The sequence below is a fragment of the Leucoraja erinacea genome, unplaced genomic scaffold (assembly GCF_028641065.1).
Source record: "Leucoraja erinacea ecotype New England unplaced genomic scaffold, Leri_hhj_1 Leri_92S, whole genome shotgun sequence".
Classification (NCBI taxonomy): domain Eukaryota; kingdom Metazoa; phylum Chordata; class Chondrichthyes; order Rajiformes; family Rajidae; genus Leucoraja; species Leucoraja erinaceus.
Genome location: NW_026576872.1, coordinates 347,606 through 363,100, shown reverse-complemented (window position 1 = coordinate 363,100; position 15,495 = coordinate 347,606). Strand labels below are relative to the sequence as shown.

At 47.9% G+C, this 15,495-nt stretch overlaps 1 protein-coding gene across 4 annotated transcripts in view; it reads left to right on the top strand.

Annotated features, from left to right (window-relative positions):
- The window catches only part of LOC129695067 (uncharacterized), a 146,858-nt gene that overhangs the window by 46,987 nt on the left and 84,376 nt on the right, over positions 1 to 15,495 (top strand). For all 4 annotated transcript variants that reach the window (XM_055631820.1, XM_055631821.1, XM_055631819.1 and 1 more), the window contains one exon: positions 13,426 to 13,523. In XM_055631820.1, coding sequence (XP_055487795.1) covers positions 13,426 to 13,523 — 98 coding nt within the window. The remainder of the gene's footprint in view (positions 1 to 13,425; positions 13,524 to 15,495) is intronic.

Genomic DNA, 15,495 nt, shown 5'->3' with positions numbered 1-15,495 from the left:
AATTGGCGATAGTTGTAGGTAGTTGTAGGTAGTTGTAGATAGTTGTAGATAGTTGTAGATAGTTGTAGATAGTTGTAGACAGTTGTAGGTAGTTGTAGGTAGTTGTAGGTAGTTGTAGGTAGTTGTAGATAGTTGTAGATAGTTGTGTAGATAGTGTAGGTAGTTGTAGATAGTTGTAGTTGTAGGTAGTTGTAGGTAGTTGTAGGTAGTTGTAGGTAGTTGTAGGTAGTTGTAGGTAGTTGTAGGTAGTTGTAGGTAGTTGTAGGTAGTTGTAGGTAGTTGTAGGTAGTTGTAGATAGTTGTAGGTAGTTGTAGGTAGTAGGTGTAGGTAGTTGTAGTAGTAGTTGTAGGTAGTTGTAGGTAGTTGTAGGTAGTTGTAGGTAGTTGTAGGTAGTTGTAGATAGTTGTAGTATAGTTGTAGGTAGTTGTAGTTGTAGATAGTTGTAGGTAGTTGTAGATAGTTGTAGATAGTTGTAGGTAGTTGTAGATAGTTGTAGATAGTTGTAGACAGTTGTAGACAGTTGTAGATAGTTGTAGATAGTTGTAGGTAGTTGTAGATAGTTGTAGATAGTTGTAGATAGTTGTAGATAGTTGTAGATAGTTGTAGGTAGTTGTAGTTGTAGATAGTTGTAGATAGTTGTAGATAGTTGTAGATAGTTGTAGGTAGTAGTTGTAGGTAGTTGTAGGTAGTTGTAGGTAGTTGTAGGTAGTTGTAGATAGTTGTAGATAGTTGTAGGTAGTTGTAGATAGTTGTAGATAGTTGTAGATAGTTGTAGATAGTTGTAGATAGTTGTAGATAGTTGTAGGTAGTTGTAGGTAGTTGTAGATAGTTGTAGGTCGGTAACTGGCCCGAGAAAAAAAATGCAAACATGACATAATTTTATCATGTGATCATTTTCCACTCGTAGCTAGTTGTAGTTGGTCTTAGATGTGGAAGACTGAGGTCGAGGGGGGTCGTAGGAGGTCGTAGACACAGTCGTAGGAGGTCGGCAAAAGTCTTTTACTTTGGTGAGTCAACACGACCATGACATTTTTTCAACGTCTAGGTTCTTCTAAACTCATGGATTAGGTGGTCCAAGTGGGACGGGCCCATAACCCAGCGGGTCAGACAACATCTTTGAAGACATGGACAAGCAATATTTTGGGTTTGGATCGTTCTCCAGACAGCCCCTGATGCACCCCACTCATTCCCAGGTTACCCTCTTGCTCGTACTTATAAGATGCAGCGGGTAGTGTTGCTGCCTTACAGCGCCAGAGACTTGGGTTCGATTCTGACCACGGTCTGCACAGAGTTTGGACATTCTCCTTGTTAAAGGGGTTTGATTTTCTCTGGTTGCTCCAGTTTCCTCCCACACTCCATAGACGTGTATGATGGTCCCTATTGTGTAGAATAGAATACTATCATAGAACACTATCTTTAGTCAGAGGGTGGTGAATCTGTGGAATTCTTTGCCACAGAAGGCTGTGGAAGCCAAGTCAGTGGACATTTCTAAGGCAGAGATAGATAGATTCTTGATTAATATGGGTGTCAGGGGGAGAAGGCAGGAGTATGGGGTTGAGAGGGAAAGATAGACCAGCCATGATTGAGTGGCAGGGTAGACTTGATGGGCCAAATGGCCTTATTCTGCTCCTAACACTTGTAAACTTATGAACTAGTGTAAGGGTGATCGTTGATCAGCGTGGACTCGATGGGCTGAAGGGCCTGTGTCCATGCCAAATCTCTAAAACTCAAACTAAAACTAAAAGACTGTTTTTTTTGCCCTTGATGTTATCTGCCAGTGGTATTTCATGGCCCCTCTTCCCACTCCAACACTGACAGTACTGCTGAATTCTTAACCCAGACCTGCAACTGCAAAACCTCCACACAGTCCGAGCCGAGCCAAGCTGACCTCCCGGGGGCCCCTCCCATTCTGAATCTGACCTTTCTGTCCTGGGCCTCTTCCATTGCCAGAGTGAGTCCCACCGCAAATTGGAGGAGCAGCACCTCATATTTTGCTTGGGCAGGTTACACCCCAGAGTTATGAACATTGACTTCTCTAATTTCAGGTAGTCCCTGCTTTCTCCCTCCTTCCCCTCCCCTTCCCAGCTCTCCCACAGCCCACTGTCTCCACCTCTTCCTTTCTTCCCCCCGCCCCCCGACATCAGTCTAAAGAAGGGTCTCGACCCACAACGTTGCCTACTCCTTCTCTCCAGAGATGCTGCCTCACCCGCTGAGTTTCTCCAGCATTTTTTGTCTACTGTTGCCCGTTTTCTGCAAGAAAATGTGACTAGCTTCGATGAAGCATCTTTGCCAGCATGGGCGAGTTGGGCCGAATGGCTTGTTTTCATGCTGTATGACTCCATGACTCTATGGTTAATAGAACCCGAAGCATTATTTTAATAGGGTCAGCGCCTCACACAACAGCAGTAAATGATCTGCTGCAGATGGGAAACAATAGAAGCAAAAGAAAAGCCTTTTATTGTCATAGTCCCATCCACCGAAAAGTGCAAATTTCTTTTGATATTCGTATAATTGCCTGCAATTTTAGCTTCTAAAATTGTCCTTAATACTCTAATGACATTCTCCAATCAGACGTTAAATGCAGCTCCCGCTAGACGCCATGCAAGCTGACTGTTGCCCGGAATATGCCAGTGTGTGAGTCACTGCTGCTCAGTGTTACTCAGCTGCCCACACAGTAATCACTCTGGCATCAAAGCCACGGTGCGCTGGCAGCCCATGATAACAAATGTGCCAACCGTGAGGTGATGGGGACCCTCACATTGCCTCCTACATCAAGGCAGCACGGGGCACTTCACATCTCAGACTGCTGTTTGCCCGTCAATGAAGAATGCAAGTGGCTGGGCCCCCATTGAGTCCACACACAAGATTCGAACACACCTCTCCGCATCTGCATATGATGGGCAAGTCAAGTCACTTTTATTTCTATAGCACATTTTAAAAACAACTCTCGTTAACCAAAGCGCTTTACATTGGTGGAGGTGCTAACGTTATACAACATTGGTTCATAGATTAAGTACGTACATAAATACATACATGTAGACCTCCCTCAGAGGACGTCAGGAAAGGCTTGAGAGTAAAGATGAGTTTTAAGTCTCGACTTAAAGGAGTCGATGGAGGGGGCAGTTCTGATGGGAAGGGGGATGCTGTTCCACAGTCTAGGAGCTGCAACCGCAAAGGCACGGTCGCCCCTGAGCTTATGCCTAGACCGCGGGATGTTCAGTAACCCCAAGACAGATGGTGTCTGCCTTGTGCTTCTTGTGCATCGTGGTGGAAAGATCGGTGGAAACAGGGCCGGGATCGACGGGAATGCTCTTTCCTTGACCGCAGTGTCTGGGCAGTGTTATTCCACTCTGTGGTGGGGTTGGGGTTGGTCCCAGGACTTTCAGCTTTTGTTTTCAAGATTTGGCATGGAAACAGGCCTTTCGGCCCATCGGGTCGACACTGACCTATGATCACCCTTACACCAGTTCATAAGTTCGTAAGTTTATAAGTGATAGGAGCAGAATTAGGCCATGCAATATAACCATATAACCCATTTACAGCACGGACAGGCCATTCACCCTTCTTGTTTTCTAGATTTGCGCTCAGACCATAACCTTCCATGTCCATATAACTATCCAATTTATTTTTAAATGATAAAAACGAACCTGCCTCCACCACCTTCACTTGAAGCTCATTCCACACAGCCCCCACTCTCTGAGTAAAGAAGTTCCCCCTCATGTTACCCCTAAACTTCAGTCCCTTAATTCTCGTCATGTCCCCTTGTTTGAATCTTCCCTACTCTCAGTGGGAAAAGCTTTTCCACGTCAACTCTGTCTATCCCTCTCATCATTTAAAAAAACCTCTATCGTAACCTTCTGCGCTTATAACTTGTTCAACCTTTCTCTGTAATAGTTGCTGAAACCCAGGCAACATTCAGTAAATCTCCTCTGTACTCTCTCTAGACATCCTTCCCATTGTGTGACCAAAATTGTACCCCCATACTCCAGAAGCCTCCCCAATGCCTTTGTGCCATTACATCCCAATCATACTCATGCTCTGATTTATGGCTGACTTTCAGGGAACTCCCAGATCCCTCTCACCCATTCTCAATTCCCTACCATTTCATGTACGTCCTATTTTGATCCTCTATCATTCAATCATGGCTGATCTATCTCTCCCACTAACCCCATTCTCCTGCCTTCTCCCCATAACCCTTGACACCCGCACTAACCAAGAATCCATCTCTCTCTGCCTTAAACATGTCCATTGACTTGGCTTCCACAGCCGTCTGTGGCTAAGAATTCCACAGATTCACCACCATTTGGAGTTCATGGCCTTCGAGTGCCAAGTGAGTATAAATACGTACATTGAGCAGCAGACAGTAATCAAATACCCATGGGCAAGCACTGGGGAAGATATCTTTTGGGCATTCAAATGAATTAAATTTTTTAAATATTTTTTGATAAGTAAATTCAGATTCTTGATTAGTAAGGGTGTCAGGCCAATGCATCCATGCAGTTGGATCAAGAAAGATTCTTGATTAGTACGGGTGTCAGGGGTTATGGGGAGAAGGCAGGAGAATAGGGTTGAGAGGGAAAGATAGACCAGCCCATGATTGAATGGTGGAGTAGACATGATGGGCCGAATGGCCTACTTCTTCTATGATTTATCAACTTAAGAACATACATTTTTAGGGAAGGGAGGTCAGAAAAAGAGGCAAGATTGTATTTATGTGTACTTGTGTCTGATCTGTTTCAAAAGCGTGCAAAACTGAACTTTGCACTGTGCCACGATACACGTGACATTAGTAAACCTAAACCTAATCTGTGCCAAGACTGACTGTTATCAGCCTGCACATATAACCATATAACTATATAACAATTACAGCACGGAAACAGGCCATCCCGGCCCTACAAGTCCGTGCCGAACATTTTTTTTCCCTTAGTCCTACCTGCCTGCACTCATACCATAACCCTCCATTCCCTTCTCATCCATATGCCTATCCAATTTATTTTTAAATGTTACCAATGAACCTGCCTCCACCACTTCCACTGGAAGCTCATTCCACACCGCTACCACTCTCTGAATAAAGAAGTTAAGTTCCCCCTCATATTACCCCTAAACGTCTGTCCCTTAATTCTGAAGTCTTGTCCTCTTGTTTGAATCTTCCCTATTCTCAAAGGGAAAAGCTTGTCCACATCAACTCTGTCTATCCCTCTCATCATTTTAAAGACCTCTATCAAGTCCCCCCTTAACCTTCTGCGCTCCAGAGAATAAAGACCTAACTTATTCAACCTTTCTCTGTAACTTAGTTGTTGAAACCCAGGCAACATTCTAGTAAATCTCCTCTGTACTCTCTCTATTTTGTTGACATCCTTCCTATAATTGGGCGACCAAAATTGTACACCATACTCCAGATTTGGCCTCACCAATGCCTTGTACAATTTTAACATTACATCACAACTTCTACATGATCCAGATCACTCTATTCCCTGCATTTCCATGTGCCTATCCAAATGATTCTTCAACGCCACCACCATCCACGGCAGCGTATTCTAGGCGAACATATAGCCAACAAATCATTCCTTCGCTCCATAGATGCTGCTGCATGCGCTGAGTTTCTCCAGCTGACTTTAATGCTCATCTCACACTTCTTCCTTCACTGTACACACTGCTCTGCACACCAGGATTGAAGGGATATGTTACCCGCTTGTGGCAACGGGTTTCCTTCACTATCTGTGTTATCTACAGCTCGCAGACTTGTTAATAGACAATGTCCTGGGCAAATATAAAGCTCTCTCCCCTGGTCTCTGCTCCTCTCTGCAAGTGTAATTGTTGTCTCAACGTTTGACCACTTCGTAGCGCTGGTCAACATTTTGTTCTCTGGTAAGAATCAGGGCAGCCACAGCGACTGAGAATATTGTTCAGAACAGTCATTTGTTTGAAATTCAAAATTCAGGGAATGGTTTGAGGGAATTAGCATTTCTACCACTCTGTGAGGGTGGATGTAAATGCATCACGGTTTGCAATTGCTGAAAGCACTTGTTTCACACAGAGTCATGTGCTGTGATCAGATTGATGGCTGACTCCATCTTGGATGGCATGGACGAGTTGGGCCGAAGGGCCTGTTTTCGTGCTGTACGAAACTGGTTTCATGCTGCCTTGGAACAGCAGCCAGCATAATCAAAGATATGTCCCACCCCGACCATTCCTTCGTCTTCCTATTCCTGTTGGGCAGAGGTTACAGAAGCTTGAAAGCGCGCACCACCAGACTCAGGAACAGCTTCTTCCCCTCTGTTATCAGGCTTCTGAACGGCCCTTCCATAAGCTAGGGTGCTGTCCGATTCACCTCTACCCCATTGTGGACATTGGACTTTGTCTGTGGAACTGATGCGCTACAATGCTGAGAACTATATTCTGCACTCTGTATCTTCCCCTTTGCTCTATGTATTGTATTTGAGTTTGGCTTGTATGTATTTATGTATAGTATTATCTGATCTGTTTGCATAGGATGCAGAACAAAGCTGTTCCCTGTACCTCACTACATGTGATAATGAACCTCAACCTGAGATCTATCTCTTCCCTGCACAATCTATCAGTTAACACAACAGTTCTCTCATAGAAGCATCTACATTATGCCTCTATCATGACTAGTGTTGCCAACGGTCCCGTATTAGCCGGGACATCCCATATATTGGGCTAACTTGGTTTGTCCCGTATTTGACCGCTACTACTCGGGTCGAGGGGAGTGTCGGGTCGGAGCTCTGCGTCCGGCCCTGCCTCACCCGTCCCGACGTAGTGCAGCCCGTGGAGTGCAGCAGCAGCGCCTCGCCAGTGGCCCCTTCGGTCGGTCGGCAGCCCGGCCAACTGTCCGACCTTCGGACCTTCGCTGACCGCCGACACCACCACCACCCCTCCTTCTCACGGCCGATCATCGGTTCATGAGTTGGACGGGGCGCTGGACTTTGCACGGCCCGGGCCAAAACTCCTCAGCTGGCCCCGCCGGCTGGGCTTTGTGTACAGTCCAGCACCCGGGGCCAACTCATCATTCACCCAGACACGGCCCAGTCGGTCAACGAATTGCCGTGGGGAATTTGTCCGGTATTTTGACCTTTTGTCCCTTGTTTGGGAGTGAGAAAGATGGCGACCCTGATCATGACAGGACTCCACAACAGGTTTCATATCCCTGCAGGCAACTTCCCCAAACAATCAGCTGAAGATTCCAGCATCTGCAGTTTCTTGCGTTTCCCTCATAACTCACTGCTGCCATCAAAGAGAGATCTGTCTGCCTCATGTTTAAGAAGCAACTGCAGATGCTGGAAAATCGAAGGTAGACAAAAATGCTGGAGAAACTCAGCGGGTGAGGCAGCAGCATCTATGGAGCAAAGGAAATAGGCGACGTTTCGGGTCGAGACCCTTCTTCAGACTGATGTGGGGGTGGGGCAGAAAGAAGAAAGGAAGAGGTGGAGCCCGTGGGCTGAGGAAGAGCTGAGAAGGGGAGGAGAAACTAGGGACTACCTGAAATTAGAGAAGTCAATGTTCATACCGCCTGGCCCGCTGAGTTTCTCCAGCATGTTTGTCTACCTTCTGTCTGCCTCATGTGTGGTTCTATTTGTCAGACAGTGTAGACAGCAAGGGAGTGAAATGTCAGGAGGTTGAAACTAAACTGGCGTTGGGACTCAGATGCCATCACTGACAGACCTGTTGTTCCTGAGTCTGGAGGTGCGCTTCGTACCTGTCCAGCCTCTGTACCTTCTACCAACGAGAATGATCCCAGGGGATGAGCAGGTTGACCTATGATGAGCGTTTGTCGGCACGGGGCCTGTACTCGCTGGAGTTTAGAAGAATGAGGGGGGACCTCATTGAAACTTACAGAGTAGTGAAAGGCCTGGATAGAGTGGATGTGGAGAGGATGTTTCCACTAGTGGGAGAGTCCAGGTCATAGCCTCAGAATTAAAGGACATTCTTTTAGGAAGGAGATGAGGAGAAATATCTTTAGTCAGAGGGTGGTGAATGCAGAATAATTTGCCACGGGAGGCGGTGGAGGCCAAGTCAATGGATATTTTTAAGGCAGAGATAGATCGATTCTTGATTAGTGTGGGTGTCAGGGGTTATGGGGAGAAGGCAGGAGAATGGGGTTAGGAGGGAGCCATGATTGAATGGTGGAGTGGATTTGATGGGCCGAATGGCCTAATTCTGCTCCTATCACTTATGACCTTCATGTGACCGATAGACAGCTGGCACAATGTGAGGTGTAGAGAGGAATTGCAGATGCTGGTTTACACCCAAGATACACAGAACAGTTGTCACTCTGCTGTGATTCTTAGTGGGAAGGCATCAGGCAAATTTACTGTTTAGTTTTGTTAGTGATCCAGCGTGGAAACAGGACCTTCGGCCCACCGAGTCCGCACCGACCAGCGATCCCCGCACACTAACACTAACCCTACACACACTAGGGACAATTTTACATTTATACCGAGCCAGTTAACCTACAAACCTGTACATCTTTGGAGTGTGGGAAGAAACCAAAGATCTCAGAGAAAACCCATGCTGGTCACGGGGAGAACGTATAAAATCTGTACAGTACAGCACCTGTAGTCGGGATGGAACCCTGGTCTCTGGGGCTGGGGCTGGGGCTGGATGGGGTTGGTGGGGCTGGGGCTGGGGGGGGGTGGGGCTGGGCTGGGGCTGGGGGCTGGGGCTGGGGCTGGGCTGGGGTTGGGGCTGGGGCTGGGGCTGGGGCTGGGGTTGGGGCTGGGGCTGGGGTTGGGGCTGGGGCTGGGGTTGGGGCTGGGGCTGGGGTTGGGGCTGGGGTTGGGGTTTGGGCTGGGGTTGGGGCTGGGCTGGGGCTGGGGCTGGGGCTGGGCTGGGGCTGGGGCTGGGGCTGGCTGGGGCTGGGGCTGGGGTTGGGGCTGGGGTTGGGGTTGGGGCTGGGGCTGGGGCTGGGGCTGGGGCTGGGGCTGGGGCTGGGGCTGGGGCTGGGGTTGGGGGCTGGGGCTGGGGCTGGGGCTGGGGCTGGGGCTGGGGCTGGGGCTGGGGCTGGGGCTGGGGTTGGTCTCTGGGGCTGGGGCTGGTCTGGGGCTGGGGCTGGGGCTGGGGCTGGGGGCTGGGGCTGGTCTCTGGGGGGGGCTGGGGCTGGGGGCTGGGGTTGGTCTCTGGGGCTGGGGCTGGGCTTGGGGCTGGGGGGGCTGGGGCTGGGGCTGGGGCTGGGGGGCAGCAACTGGGGCTGGGCTGGGTTGGGGCTGGGGCTTATGTCTTATGAAGCTGGTCTCTGGGCTGGGGCTGGGGCTGGGGCTGGGGCTGGGCTGGGGCTGGGACTTGGGTTTATACTCTGGGGAATTGGGGCTGGGGCTGGGGCTGGGGGTTGGGGCTCTTATAGGGTTGGTCAAAATTGGGGCTAAGGGGTTGGGGCTAGGGCTGGAAGATTGGGGTTGGGGATGGGGTTGGGGCGGGGGTTGGTCCTGGGGCTGGGGCTGGGGTTGTCACAGCTTAAGGATAAAGGGGCTGGGGCTAAAACCGGGGCTGGGGCTGGGGCTGGAACTTTTTTCACTGAACTTTTTTGGGGCACACACAGAGTGGGGAATGGGGCTGGGAACTGGGGCTGGGGCTGGGGGGCTGGGGGGGGTTGGGGCTGGGCTGGGGTTGGTTCATGGGGCTGGGGCTGGGGTTTAAGGGGAGTTGGGGCTGATGTGGGTCCTGGGGCTAAGGCTGATCAGGGGGTATGGAGGGAAGGCAGGTTGGGGTGGGGCTACTGGCTGGGGTTGGTCTCTGGGGCTGGGCCTGGGGTTGGTCATATTGAATGGGGGTGCAGGGGGTTGGGGGGCTGGGGCCGGGGACTGGGGTTGGGGGCTGGGGCTGGGGTTGGAGTTGGGGTGGGGTTGGGGCTGGGGACTGGAGCTGGAAGGTATGCAACTCTAGCTACCGCTGCATCACTGTGCCTTCCCTAATTCTACGTGGAACCACCAGGCAAAGTGGCTCATTATATCTCCCGATATCTCCCGATAAGGCAATTAGGGAGGTGAGGTAAAAGCTCACCATGTCAATGTTCCATGAGTGAATACAAAAACCGCCTGTGTCAGTTTAAAGCCACTGCTTCAAAATAACAAAGCAGTCAGTAAATAACACATCAAGTGTTTGCCCTGGTGATGTTGTGTGCTCATTTTCATTGTGCTCAGCAAACATTCCTCTTCACTGCATTAACAAAATGACTGATATTTGTGAAACCACTCTGACTGCTTCCCAACAGAAAGCCATGCAGCCTAATAGTGTACATTAGCTGGCCTTGTCCCCCCCCCCCCCCCCCCCCCCCCCCCCCCCCCCCCCCCCCCCCCCCCCCCCCCCCCCCCCCCCCCCCCCCGTAATTAGCCCAATCCCGTGGTTTGGTTTGCCCACAGCTGGCAGGGTGAGTGTGATCAACATGACCTCAAGTGTCTAAACTAAACTAGCACAAACACATTAACAGAGCCCAATGTTTGCTCTTTCTGTTTGTGCTGTAGAGCTGAACTCAACCATCTTGAAGCCAGATTTATCTGCAGTCATTATTTTGGTTAGCGTGACGTGGGTGTTACCACTCAGTTATTGTAAGAGCTCTATAATAATGTTAGAAGCAGCAGAAGGTGGGCACAAAATGCTGGAGTAACTCAGCGGGGCGTAACTCAAGCTGCAGCATCTCTGGAGGAGGAAGAGATGACATTTCGGGTCGAGACCCTTCTCCAGACGTTAAAGCATATGGGGATAACACAGAGTCTATTTGATCATCAATCTCGGAGATAAGAGAGTGTTTCCCAGAATAACATGGTGTGTGCTTCCCCTGCAGATATGTATGAAATGAATAACTGCTTTGTGCTACTTTCTTGCCCCAGAAAACTGATCTGATTTGGAAGTTTCTCACGAGGAAAATGTTGGCAGTCAGCCATTGTCCATTCTGACTTGTTACTTATAATTTATAGACTTTTTGAGTATTTAGTTAAGGCCTGTCCCACTTACACAACCTAATTCATGACCTTTGCTGAGTTTGCCCTTGACTTACTCGCAGCATGGTCATCAAGAGGTCGTAGGCAGGTCGTAGGTAGGTTGTGATGCCAGTCGTAGGTACTCGTGGCATCAAGTAGGTCGGGGCGTTTTTTCTAGCCTGTTGTTAAATGTCCACGAGTAAAAAAGGTTGTTAATTAGGTCGTGAAAGTGGGACTGGCCCTTAAGTCATAACAACTGTGGTGAACCATGAATTAGGATTTATATGTTGTAGGTCTGTATTGACAAGCCATTATGGCAGCTGTGTGGGGGTCAACAAGGTGCTTTTAGCCACACACATGAATCACTTATATAGTTCTTACAAAGTTTAGAACATCCTTTGCTGGTTAATAAATTGCCTGACTGCAACATCGAACCATGAAGTTCCTTCTCTCATGATGCACAAGCTGTCATTTGAGTACTGCCCATAACATTACTCTTTCTACACACCAAAACTTCATTCAAGTAGATATGCTTGTGTTAGAATAGTTGATGGTGGTGGAGGCAGATGGCACTTAAGTGGTAGACAATAGGCAATAGACAATAGGTGCAGGAGTAGGCCCTTCAGCCCTTCGAGCCTACACCACCATTCACTGTGATCATGGCTGATCATCCACAATCAGTACCCCGTTCCTGCCTTCTCCCAATATCCCCTTAACTCCACTATCTTTAAGAGCTCAATCTAACTCTCTCTTGAAAGTATCCAGAGAATCAGCCTCCACTGCCATCTGAGGGAGAGAATTCCACAGATTCACAACTCTCTTGGTGAAAATGTTTTTCCTCATCTCCGTTCTAAATGGCTTACCCCTTATTCTTAAACTGTGGCCCCTGGTTCGGGACTCCCCCAACATCGGGAACATGTCACCTGTCTCCAGCATGTCCAATCCCTTAATAATCTTATATGTTTCAATAAGATTCCCTCTCGCCTTCGAAATTCCAGAGTGTACAAGCCCAGCTGCTCCATTATTTCAACATATGACAGCCCCGCCATCCCGGGAAATAACCTTGTGAACCTACGCTGCACTCCCTCAATGGTAGTGCCATTTACAGTAAGAGGCTTTTTAGATAGACACATGGAGATACGGGGAATGGAGCCTGGGGCTTCAACATTGGGAGAAAAATGGTGCAGGAGAGACAAGACTTTGCCTTCCATCACAGTGAGGAGGAGATTCACTGTGATGGATGTTTGTGTAAATTGTGTTGGTTTGTGTCTTGTAGGATTTGTCTTTGTTTGTATGGCTGTGGAAACGGAGTTTCGTTTGAGCCTCTCTGAGGTTCAAATGACATGGAATAAATATTGTATTGTGTTGTATTGTATTGGAGTGGTATAGAGCGCATGCAGGCAGAGGAGAAAATGCAAACAATTCACCGTACATAGATACAATATTTCCAAACACAAGTACAATAGATGGAGCAAAGGGGAAGATACAGAGTGCAGAATATAGTTCTCAGCATTGTAGAGCATCAGTTCCACAGACAAAGTCCAATGTCCACAATGGGGTAGAGGTGAATCGGACAGTACCCTGGCTTATGGAAGGTACTCCACACATTCTAGCAATGTGAAGAAACAGAGACTTCAAACAGAAAAAGTTATAGCAAAACATATTTTATTATAGTGTGGGAGTGGGGGGGGGGGGGGGGGGAGTTCTGATGGTCTGAGTTTGCAGGTCAGATTGGTTTTGAACTGAACATCGACACAAAGGTCTGGAGTAACTCAGCAGGTCAGGCAGCATCTCTGGAGATAAGGAGACGTTTCGGGTCGAGACCCTTCTTCAGACTGAGTCAGGGGAGGGGAAAACTAAAGATGTGCAGAGGTACCAAGAACAATTGAATGAAAGGTATGCAAAAGGACAAATCAAAGCGGGCAACAATGGTCACGGAAAGGTGGAGCCCACAATGGTCCATTGTTAGCTGTGGAGTAGGTGATAACGAGTGCAACTAGTGAGTAAAACAGGCCGACAGTGAAACTAGTGAATAAGGGGTAAGCCATTTACAACGGAGACGAGGAAACACTTTTTCTCACAGATTTGTGAGTCTGTGGAATTCTCTGCCTCAGAGGGCGATGGAGGCCGGTTCTCTGGATACTTTCAAGAGAGAGCTGGATAGGGCTCTTAAAGATAGTGGAGTCAGGGTATATGGGGAGAAGGCAGGAACGGGGTACTGATTGGGGATGATCAGCCAAGATCACATTGAATGGCGGTGCTGGCTCGAAGGGCCGAATGGCCTACTCCTGCACCTATTGTCTATTGTCTATTGTTGGACGACTAGAGTGGGGGAGGGATGTAGTGAGAGGGCATGCAAGGGTTACCTGAAGTTAGAGACATCAATAGTCATACAATAGTCATTGTAAGTTCACCAATGAGATGCTTTTCCTCCAATGTAACTATTTTCTGTGGTGACCTGTGTAACAAGGTTTTCTCTCATCTCTTAAGGCAAAGGTGAAGTGTGTCAATCCGGAAGTCGAGTTGCTCCACCAACGCCGCAGTCGATCCACTGTGCTGACTGCAGAGGAGCTGAGCAAATTGGCAAGGTACGGTCGTGACATTTCATCTCATTTTCTAGAAAAGGAAATGGAATTTAAGAATAATTCCACAGGTTCACAACTCTCTGGGTGAAGAAGTTTTTCCTCATCTGTCCTAAATGGCCTCCCCCTTATTCTTAAACTGTGACCCCTGGTTCTGGACTCCCACAACATGGGGAACATGTTTCCTGCATCTAGCGTGTCCTATCCCTTAAGAATTTTGATGTGTTTCTTTAAGATACCCTCTCATCCTTCTAAATTCCAGTGAAAACTAGTCCAGTCGATCCATTCTTTCATCATATGTCAGACCCGCCATCCCGGGAATTAACCTGTTCAGAATTATCTCTGAACGAGGGAAGAAAGCAAGAAAAGAGAGAAGGGAGTGGGACCATCTGGTTTTGAGATAGGTGGATATTTGCTGCGTGACCCACTGACTTACTCCAGTACTTTGTGTCTATTGTTGGTTTAAACCAGCACCTGTGGTTCTTTGTTTTTCACTACATAATAGGTGGATACAGGTGGAAGGGGGGGGGTCATTGGCAGATAGGTGGGGTAAGTGACAAAGGGTGTCAGATAATTAGAGGACATGTAAATAAGTGAGAGGGAAGGAGCATAGTATAGTATAGTATAGTATAGCATTGAGTATAGAAGTGGGATGTAATGTTAAAATTGTACAAGGCATTGGTGAGGCCAATTGTGGAGTATGGTGTACAATTTTGGTCGCCTAATTATAGGAAGGATGTCAAAAAAATAGAGAGAGTACAGAGGAGATTTACTAGAATGTTGCCTGGGTTTCAACAACTAAGTTACAGAGAAAGGTTGAACAAGTTAGGGCTTTATTCTTTGGAGCGCAGAAGGTTAAGGGGGGACTTGATAGAGGTCTTTAAAATGTTGCGAGGGATAGACAGAGTCGATGTGGATAAGCTTTTCCCACTGAGAGTAGGGAAGATGCAAACAAGAGGACATGACTTGAGAATTAGGGGACTGAAGTTTAGGGGTAACATGAGGGGGAACTTCTTTACTCAGAGAGTGGTGGCTGTGTGGAATGAGCTTCCAGTGAAGGTGGTGGAGGCAGGATAGTTTTTATCATTTAAAAATAAATTGTTTAGTTATATGGACGGGAAAGGAATGGAGGGTTATGGTCTGAGCGCAGGTATATGGGACTAGGGGAGATTATGTGTTCGGCACGGACTAGAAGGGTCGAGATGGCCTGTTTCCATGCTGTAATTGTTATATGGTTATATGGAAAGGGGTGGGTGGAGGAAGAGAGAGGGGCAGAATAGGGGAGAAAGAAGGGAAGGGTTTTGAACTTTTTTTCACCTTCCATCACAGTGAGGAATGTGGAGGAGTCACTGTGGTGGATGTTCATGTTAAAATGTGTTTTGTGTGTTCTGTTGCTTTTTATTGGTATGACTGACGGCAAATGAAATTCCTTGTTTGTTGTAAAACATACTTGGCTAATAAAGTATTATTGTGATTGGGATTGAAATGGGTGCTCATTGAGTTGAGGGGGAAACACAGGAAAGAGGGAGGAGGGGGAGAGAGAGAGAGACTCATAGTGATACAGCATGGAAACAGGCCCTTTGGCCCAACTTGCCCACACTGGCCAACATGTACCCACTACACTAGTCCCACCTGCCTGCATTTGGTCCATATCCCTCCAAACCTGTCCCATCCACGTACATTTCTAACTGTTTCTTAAACGTTGGGATAGTCCCTGCCTCAACTACCTAGAATGTTAACCAAAATTGGAGAATTCAATGTTCATATGTCATTGTTTGTCATGTTGTCACGTGGGTGGAGCACCAAGGCAAATTCCTTGTATGTGAATAATTGGCCTATACATTTATTCATACCATTGGGTTATAGGCTACCCTAGAAGAACATGATGAGCTGTTCCTCCAGTTGGTATGTGGCCTCACTTGTTGCTTGCATGTGTTAGTGTGACTTATCCTTCAGCCACCACCTGACATCCTCGCCC